At 55.0% G+C, this 9,457-nt stretch overlaps 1 protein-coding gene across 8 annotated transcripts; it reads right to left on the bottom strand.

Moving 5' to 3' along the window:
- Positions 1–393: 393 nt before the first annotated feature.
- On the bottom strand, positions 394–7,972 carry Slc25a10 (solute carrier family 25 member 10). Of its 8 annotated transcripts, none has more exons than XM_087569600.1 (11): positions 7,506–7,972; positions 5,130–5,249; positions 4,608–4,722; positions 4,474–4,522; positions 4,193–4,234; positions 3,202–3,245; positions 2,945–3,015; positions 2,519–2,611; positions 2,213–2,290; positions 1,648–1,704; positions 394–1,555 (listed from the first exon to the last, which is right to left on the bottom strand). In XM_087569600.1, the coding sequence occupies exons 2-11, from the start codon at positions 5,211–5,213 to the stop codon at positions 1,454–1,456; spliced, it is 735 nt and encodes a 244-aa protein (XP_087425726.1). In that variant the 5' UTR covers positions 5,214–5,249; positions 7,506–7,972; the 3' UTR covers positions 394–1,453.
- Between the last annotated feature and the right edge of the window lie 1,485 nt (positions 7,973–9,457).

Here is a 9,457-nt window from a genome sequence, read left to right as displayed (position 1 = left end):
AGTTGGGTTTCTTCTGACCCAAGCGTAAAGTTTTATTCAGAGCTGTGGTCCTGGTACCCCTAGCTGACATCCTGCTTCTGTTTACATACTTGGAATACTCCTAGGCCCAGCCTAGGCCAGTACAACTGCCATAGCCTGGGCCTCTCAGTCTGTTGGCATTCATTATAGACCCCAGGGCATCCTCAATTCTATGCTGGCTGGCCAGCGACCAACTGCATGGGACTGGCTCTAGAGAGACCTGCTGCTGTTGGTATTTCCCTTTCCTCCCGCCCACTGTCTAAGAATTCTCCCCATAGGTTCTACCATGCAAGTGGTTCTGATTTTGTGGATTCAAAGTGACAAGACAGCATTGTCCTTAGTGGTGAAGAAGCTCAAAGAACTGCCAGCCCCGGAGTGGGTGAGGAGTGTGCAGGGAAGAGAGAAGCCTCCCAGGCCACTTGGTTTATTAGATCCTGAAGAGAGATGTAGGCAGTGCCCCTGGGCCCACTGCCACCTCCTGCACCTCCTGGGTGAGGGCCTGGTGCTGAGGGGAGGCAAACGGGCACAGGGCCCAACCTCACGTTGATATACACACAACCCCAATTTGAGGGAAAACAGGCTGCTTTGAAGCCTGAGGGATGGTGAGGGGTGACCCCTGCCATACGGGAAGACAGGTCCTAGGAGGACACATAGAATGAATCCATCATAGCCCCAGCTCCAGCATGAGCCCCTGGCCCTGGGGGAAGCCAGGCAAGGGAGGGCACAGGTGTATGAGGGACACAGCCAGTTCCTGATGATGGTAGTGGCTGCTGAGTAGGAGGGTTCCGCAAAACTGACTCTTAAAGCAGCCAACGCTGAGCACGGGAGGTGCACAGGGAACCCCAGGTACTTTCTCCGGACTCCGCGGTCATGGCGTTTGCTGGTGATCTGTGCTGCTGCCCTGTTCCCTCTCCTGAAGGCACTACCTTCCAGAACACTGCACGGTGGTCCCTCTTGTGACGTAAGTGCATGCGTGTATGTGTGTGCGTGCGTGCTCTAGTCATTTGGTAAGCAGAAGCTGCCAGGGGCTGTACCCTGCCACACTACCCAAGTCCTGGGTGGAAGCTGTTCAGTGGGCCAGCAAGAGCAGGAAGTGTACTCAGCTTCTCCGGGCTTGACAGGCAGGGCAGGGTAGCAGCCAGGGAGGTGGGGACAGTGACACCAGCCAGGCCAGACCTCTTCTGAGTGAATCATCGGGTAGGAAGATGGGACGTCCCAGTGGGGAGAGCCTGGGAGCCAGTAGGGCAGAGGTGCCACTTCAGTGGGGCCAAGGCAGGGTCGGAAGGCGTAGCCAGCAGCCCAAGGGTGGGAAGAACAGGAATCTGCTAGGGATCAGCACGGGCCCAGGCCAAGGAGGAAGGGAGCCCACTCCCTTCCTACTCTTCCAAGGGGCTCAGCACAGCGACTGAGCGCAGCCCAGGTGTCCCTGGCGGTGTCAGGTTGCCACTTTGATACCGAAGTGCTTCCGCAGCTGCTCCAGGAACATGAAGGTAAGCACGGTGTGGGGGACGAGACGGACGCCCGCAGGAACGAGACCCTGGGTGGAGACGCCAGAGGGAGAGAGGTCAGGTCCAAGGAGACCCAGGCTAGTTGCTCTCCCATGCCCACCAGCCCCACTGCCCCACACACCTTGAAAAAGGCCTGTGGTCCAAGCTTTGCTGTCTCCACGGCACAATGGAAAACACCCTGCAAGAAACAGTCAAAGGAGATGGGAGGCTTCTCACTCAAAGGCACAGATGAACCCTCCAGGCACAGGAGGGCACCGCAGCTCTTGAGCATTCCCAGGGACATGGCAGGAGCCTGAACTGAAAGCAGCTCAGAATGTCATTGATTAGGGACAGAAGAACAAAAGTCACTTCGGCCAAGTTGATGGATTCCTGAGATAGCCAACCACACTGGCTCAAGACAAGACACTGGTCAGATTCTACTGACTGTGTGAAGTGAATGGCTTCCTCTGTAAAATAAAAACCAAGGCCAAGGCCTTGGAAAAGTACAGCCCCACCCCCAGGCAAGTGCTACCCAGAGTTGAGCAATGGAAAGGAGCAGGGGACAACTGTCTCTAGGCTCCCATGCCCCAGTGGGAACCAAACCCGTCTCTGGGATAAGAGTACAGGGCTGAGAGTGAGGAGGCCTCAAGCACGGCTATAGATGGCAGGAACCCTGCCCAGCCCTGGAGCATGCAGCCTGGTCTTACCTGATACTCGCCCTTGGAGTTCATCAAGCGAGTCTTCAGCACGTCCAGGGGCTGGCAGAGAAATGTGGCACATCCGCCCTGGGGAGGCAATTTGCCAACGGTCCTTGGGGCATGCTCAAGCCCTCACCGCACCCCTACCCACAGGCCACCTTAAAAGAACCCTTCTCTCCATTCCTGAGTGTCCCAGGGCTGCAAGACCCGGGTCTCCAAGAGGTGAGGCAGGAATTGTCTTGGCCTGGGCTAACTTGTGAACTTGGTTAAGAGAGGCTGTGCCAGGCTTGCCCCATCCCCATGCGGGGCGCTTACCGCAATGAAACTGGAGAGGAAGTGGGTGAAAATGTTGTCACTCAGGTACCCAGTACTGAGAACCAGCTGCTTGGCCTGGTCGTAGCAGGACAGCTGCATGTAGAAATGGGGATGGTTATGGCCAGAGAAGCCCCCCAAACCAGGGATAGTAGTGGACAGGGTTCGCAGGACAACATTTGACAGTGAGTAAGCACCCGCTGGCACCTGCCGTCACCTGCATTATCACACCTGGACATGCAGGTAAGGATCTGCCTCAAAGTCAGACGCAGGCTGTGGCTGAGCCCACCTGTGCCCACCCTCTCCCAGGACAGCACAAACCTCCCCAAGGTTCCCAGAGCTCACTGCTATGCTGTATTAATCTCCGAGGATACAGGCCATAGGACATATGTGTTTGTCCATAAGCCCCATCCTGCACAGGACCCCTACCTGGCCCACAGTGACGAGGGCCCCACGGCTGGATGCCATGGTTGCTCCAGAGAAGAGCTTCTTCAGGCCTTCTGCAGGAAGAAGTGACAGGTGACATCAGTCTACACCTCAGGCCACCCCAACATTACCCTTGACTGCCCACCCTGCCTGTTTCCTCAGGCTGTTTTCCCACCCCAAGATCACCAGCTCATATATGTAAACATGTACCCCCAAATTCATACATGTTTACAATCACGTAAAATTCCTTTCCTTCTCACCTTCACGGGCTACACGGTACAGACCATCCAGGGCGTGAGAGTAGCTGTTGGTGACAAAGATGGACTGATGAGGTTCACCACATCCCTCTGTTCTGCAGGGAACCCCAGGAAAAGCCACATCCCCACTGTGGGCCACACAACTCTTGCAACAACACTGTACTCAATGGGTACCTTGTTAAGGGTTCAAGGCCAGCCTGTGCTACCAAATGAGACTCTATCCCAAAATTAAATAAAAATAAGAAACTAGAAAGGAAGGAAGAAAGGAAGGAAGGAAGGAAGAAGGGAGGGAGGGAAGGCGGGAGGGAAGGAGGTTAGTTAGAAGGAAGAAAGTGGACCAGCCTAGTTTTGTGGAGGACAAACCAGGAGGACCATAGTTCAAGGACAACCTGAGCAAAAGGGGAGACAACACTGGAAACAGCCTGGATCCCCACAGGTGAAAGAAAAAGTGAGGTAGTTCAGACTATGAGAAGAAGGGACACCACACTGTCAGGAAGGGCAAGGAGCTGCTATAGAACACGCTGACCCCAAAGCCCCGTGTGGTGCCCAGGGGTAGCCTGGAGTCTAAAAGGAGAGCCTCCTACCTCAGGCTGTGAGCTCTTCTCTCATGTGTCCTACCCAGAGGGCTTTGAGGCTTGGGTGCCCGTGCATTTGTAGACACCTGACTAGGGCTATCCTCAGCTACCAAGAGGTCCTATGTGACAGTCCTGGTGTCAGCAGGTTCCAGCAGGCAGGTGTGGGGACAAACTCTGTTTAGTGAGGTTCTTCCCACAGGAAAGAACATAAATGTCTTAGGGGACCAGGCGACAGCCCTTAGTGACCCCAGGGTGACTGTGTGTGGTGGAGCCACTAGTCTCCTGTTCCATATGACCCACGAGCAAGTCAGGGAGTTCTGGTTACGTGACAGCAGAGCTGTGCAGGGGGTGAGGGGTGTCCTCCCTGGCCTGGCCTCTCACCTCTGTCCCCCACCTGGCCAAAGCCCACCCCTACTCACTTGCGGCGCTGGCTCAGGGGCAGCTTCATGTCATTCTGCATCCTGAAACGGTAAGACAGGCAGGGGTGGGTGGTGGGCTAGACATACATTTGCTCCCATGTCTTAGGTCAGCCTGGGGTCAGCAGTGCGGGACTGCTTACCCAAGGGAAGGATCATAGGACTTGGCTAAACCCAGGCTTAGAGTCTGAGTGGTTTGGCCCAGGCTGAGTGTACTGCAGAGTCTAGGAGTAATTTGGGCAAAGGCTTGCCTTGACTTTGCGGGAGGAGAGGCGCATACAAACCTGACATTGACCAAATCTGCTGGGGTCCCCACGAAGCCTCCAGTTAAACCTGTAGAGATATACCTGTCAGGGCCCGATGGTTCCCTGTGTCCCGGGCCTTTGCCCGGCCCTTGCCCTGACTACCCAGTGCTCACCACTGATGCCGCCCAGCAACACCTTGCTGTAGAAGGGGAGAGGCCCCTGGCTGTCCTTGGTCATGTAGTCCCGCATGGTCTCGTAGATAGCGAACCGGGTCAGGGAGTAGGTCATCTGGGGAGGGGGCCTGGCTCAGAGGACTGGGCACTCCACCCGGCCCTGTCATCATCCCATGGACCATGGGGACACCCAGTGTCCATTCTAAAGCCACTGAGCTTGCAAATAGCCAAGCCGATTCACAAACCCAGAGGAGCTGTTCCCAGTTGTTTTCAGCCTCAGTTTTCCCTCATGAAACTGGAAGGCAGCCCCCTGCCGCGCACCCACCCTTTGTCTCATCTGTGATAAATCTGAAGGGGGAAGAGAAAGTTGCTGAAGCTCCCTAAGGCTCCTTCACAGGACTGAGCCCCAGAGACAGCCCCTGAGGGGCTGGTTCCAAGACCTAGGAAACTGACATCAACAAGAGAGAAAAAAAACTTTTCATTTTAGGAACTCTGCCAGAGAACCAAGACGTAGGCACGCACCTGCCTGCACAGCGAGGCACTCAGGCCATTGTAGAGTGCCAGGAAGCCATCGGTTCGCACCACCTGCAGTGCCATTCCGGTCATTCGAAGCTTCACCTCCTGTTGGGTCTGCAAATGCACCTGTGCATAGGCAGGGAGGGTGTGTCATGTCCACGTAGAGCAAAGCTCTGACCCAGCCACCAGTTGTTAGAAACAAGATTGCAATGAGCCCACTGCCTGGGCCTTCACACAAGCTCTGATGAGGTAACTGCCAGGATCAATCAATTATTTCCCGATCTGTACCCTGTGGACTTGGTGCCGTCAGCATCCCTACCTAGAGGGGTGGAAACCAAGGCAGGGCAGTAGAGAGGTTCCAAAGGGCCTAAGGCTAGTGGGGTGTGCCTAGTCCTGGATCTATAATTGTAAATGCAGTAGTGACAATTACAGCCCTCAAGGCCTTGCTTCACCGCCTCTCCTGTCCTGGTGGCCTGAGGTCAGGCTCAGAATCTTTGGCCCTGCCCATTCCTGTCTCAGCCCTGGTACCGACTCCAAAGAAGCCTGTGCACAGCCAAAATGTGGCCCCCACAAGCACGCTCACACTCCTGCAACAAAGCCACAGGGAAAGAGCTAAGATAGTGAGGGCAGAGGGGGCCTGGTGCTCTGCCATTGGGACGTCCTTCTCCAGTAGTACACAGACCAAGAGGGACAGAGGAGGGTCAAGGGCTGTCCAAGGAACGGTGGCTGTGAGGATCACAGCTCCTGTGCATGAGGACACGAAGCTTTTCACAACACCTTTTCAGAGCTGACCAAGTAGCTCAGGCACATGATGCTAACACCCAGGTGGAGTCAGGAGGATCATGAGTTTGAGGTCAGTCTGAGGCAGAGTAAGATCCTGTCTTCTTAAAACAAAATCATACAAGTTTTCGAATGGTCTCCGTGAGCAGTCTTCACTGGGATACCCTGCCCACTGTCGACTGGCACCCGTCCCAGTGGTCACGCGTTCACAGCAGTCTTTCTCATTCCTCGGGGCAGCGAGAGAACATCCGAGTGGGGGTGGGGCCGAGAAGCAGTGAAACCCAGAGGGCACTTGAACAGTGAATGACCACCTGGGACTTTCACGTCACAGTCTATCAACACCCAAAAGGACTGTCTAGGAGTGAAGTGAATGAGTCTCCAGGGCCCACGCCTGGGTTAGCGAGCTAGCCCGATCGATCCCCATGACGGAGAAGGCTGCAGGTACATTTAGGAAAGGAAAATACAGTCAAGAAGTTCCTCCTAGAACAATCAGTACCTTCCTCTTCCTGATATAATACATGACAGAGGCAATGCCCAGGGGTTGGACCTGGTTGTTCTGCTCCCAGGAAACGTGAGGTTTCAGTCCTCACGTGTACCCAATGGCCAGTAATTCGAAAAGCTATCTGGGAGGGATAATGGGTGCCTGAAATCTCTGCACATGGAGGGCAGAAGCAGGAGTCCAAAGCCAGCATTATGCACAGGACAAGTTCAAGGTAAGCCTGGGCTACAAATAAATGATAAAGAAAGAAAAGTGATTACCTTTCTTAGGAAATTCAGTCCCTGAGAGGAGTCAGAGACTAGTTTAGACGCTTGAGCTAGTAGAAACTGCTTGAGGCTGGACCACCAGCTCAGACCTCAGGGGCCAATCGTGTGTGTGTGTGTGTGTGTGTGTGTGTGTGTGTGTGTGTGTGTGTATGAGGGAGGTGGCAGCCAGGGTGAATGCTCGCCCACAGGCTGAAGTAACAGCCAGAACCCCTTGGGCAGAGTGGGTTAAGTTCTTTGTTCTCTGTGGTAAGACAGAATCAGGAATAAATTCCCCGAGAATGTCCCTGGGGAACAGGAAGAAACTGTCTTAGTTTGCACTAAAAGTATTTTAAGGAAAAAACAAAACAAAACTACACAAAACCACGAGTCTCATTTGTTTCTCGGGGTGAGGTGGTCAATCTTACTGGTCAGAGCCCTATGAATTGAGGATCTCCTAGTTCACGAGGGACGGTGCTGATCCCAATATAGCAACGAATCAAACAGAAGCAGATGACCGAGGTCACACCACCACCCAGCCTGTTGCCTTGATTTCCATCCCCCAACCCCCACAGTAGGTGGTGTTAAGCACCCGGCAGTGGAAGTGCTCTGGTGTGCAGCGACCAGGCTGGTATTTGGGTCTCAACACCTGCGCATATGCACAACTTTAACCAGAGTTGTCCGATGTTTGTGGCCAAGGAAAGGCTCAGAGTGGCCGAGTTCACACAAGTATTATAGCGCAGAGCTGAAGCTTAACAGCCATCTGTTAAGACGGGGACCGGGGGCGGGAGTGGGGGAGAGGGGACCTAACAGGTAAACTGAGGAACAGGATGTCCCCTCTGAGGCTTAGCTGTCTGTCACCTGCGGACGCCAGCTGCAGAGGGTCCCCGGGGATTTTTCCACCGCTGTCTACCGGGAAGTAAGCGTAGTGGCGCCCTCAGGGCCAAGGCCAGCAGCGCAGAGCGGGGCAGCCGGGGCTCAGGCCGTCGTGGGCGTCACCGGCGGTAATTACCTGGTGCGCAGTCAAGCGGCGGCCGAAGTAGGCGCCCTATAGGCGCCAGGCCCAGGATGGTCCCCAGCGCCTAGGGCTCACCGGCGCGCTCGGCCTTGAAACTCAGCCTCACCTTGAGCAGGTCTAGAGGGTGCGTGCAGCAGGCAGCTCCGCAGGAAGCCAGCCCTCCAAAGTACCAGCGAGACGTGCGTGCCTCAGCCATGGCCAGAGCAGCAGCGACCTGGCCCGACCCCGGTCTGCACCACAACTCCGGTTCCAGCCGCTTGACGCCCGGTTCAAAGTGCTACCGAGCGCCCGCGCCCGGTACAGCCAATGCGCCCGCGCGGCCCCAGGGGCGGGGCCTATGGACTCCGCCCGCCGCCGGACTCCGGCCTTGGGAGACTCCGCCTCTGCTCTTAAAGCGGCCGCAGCGAAGAACAGAGAGATAGGCTATCCACTGGAGTCGACCATGAAATTGCTGGAGCTAGCCCATGGCCACCCCCACTCTCCAGATTATGGCTTTGGTCTCATTTCCGAAGGCGCTCTGCCATTCAAGTCATCAGGAGGCTGGTTTTCTACCAGCACCCTCTAGCCCTAGCCTGAACTTGCGCCCTGGAGCTGACTTCGTGTGTTACGCAGGCGAAGGACACGTGCTGCAGCAGTGGACCTCTGTCCCCCATCCCCCCCGAGGGCCCAGCCCCCGCCCAGATGTAGAGGGGGATGGAAACCTTCTTGAGGCCAGCTTGCAAATTAAATAGAAATCAGGGACAAAAGGCTCTTAGTAAAGGGTAGCAGTGCTCCTCCCCCACGCCTACACCCAGCGAGTCCCTGCCAAGTGCAACTCAGCTCAGGCCTTGCTGTGGACACAGCCCTAGGCAGCCACCATGGAGAGGGTTCTGGGCTGTGAATTCTTCATAGTTACTGGCTCAGGCTCCTTGGAGGCAGCTCCAGTTTGCCTGGTCCCAGAAGCCCATCTCTACCTCCCAACAATGGGCAAAGAAATCCACGTGTTTCTAGTTCGAGGGTGCACCTGTTAGGCAAGGTGAATTCCGAATCCAAAGGCTGCTTTAAGTCTGGCCACAAGAATAAAAAGGACACGTGCCCTACAGCTCTGGTTCAATAGCTATCTGAGGCAAAAGACAAAGTTAATATACACCTGGCAAACAGCTCCAGGTCCCGACTGACCCTGCTGAATATCCAAATTGAGTATGCAGCCCGGCCAACCAGCGCGGAGCAGTGAGGGAGGTATGAAGCGTGATGAACTCTAGGTGGCCTCCCTTGCTGAGATGCTTATTATCATAGTTCCAAGGTTGTGCGATACAAGATCTCCTGGCTGTGCTGCCTTGGCATGTCTCACCAAGTCCAGAAGCACCCTACACTGGAAGCCTATAACAATAAGGGAGTGAGGGGCACTCCCCACACTGGATCCATTCCTTTCCTACAGCAGGTACAGGCAACATGCCTACCTTGCTTGGGTCTGGGCAGGTCTCCAGATGCCAACATCTGATAACTTAGCTGAGCCACTGTGGGGTGGGTGGGAAAATGAATGACTGACCATTCAGTTGGTGTGAGACCAGGAGCATTATTTGGTCTTGCCTATACAGACCAGCCCTACCCAGAAACTGAGAAGCATCAGACATAAACTGCCAGGCCCGGCAAACAGGTCGTAAGCTAGAGGAAGCCTGGTTGCTGTTGAGCAAGAAAACAATGCTTTGTATGTAATACTGAAGACACCTTCAAAGCTACATGTAAGAATCATGTAAGAACCGTGGGCTACAGGACCAAGGGTTAGGACACAGAAGCAGGCCTAATCTTCACACAG

Source organism: Rattus norvegicus, chromosome 10 (assembly GCF_021556685.1).
Source record: "Rattus norvegicus strain SHRSP/BbbUtx chromosome 10, alternate assembly SHRSP_T2T, whole genome shotgun sequence".
In the NCBI taxonomy this organism is placed as follows: domain Eukaryota; kingdom Metazoa; phylum Chordata; class Mammalia; order Rodentia; family Muridae; genus Rattus; species Rattus norvegicus.
This window is presented reverse-complemented; position numbering and strand designations above follow the sequence as displayed.

Excerpts from the sequence above, each read along its gene's own strand:
- Slc25a10 (XM_087569598.1), bottom strand. The coding sequence starts at position 5,933 with ATGTGCCTGAGCTACTTGGTCAGCTCTGAAAAG. Across the intron at positions 2,291-2,518 it reads TCCTCTCCAGTTTCATTGCG|GGCGGATGTGCCACATTTCT; the intron begins GTAAGCGCCCCG and ends TTGCCTCCCCAG. Across the intron at positions 1,705-2,212 it reads ACTCCAAGGGCGAGTATCAG|GGTGTTTTCCATTGTGCCGT; the intron begins GTAAGACCAGGC and ends TGTTTCTTGCAG.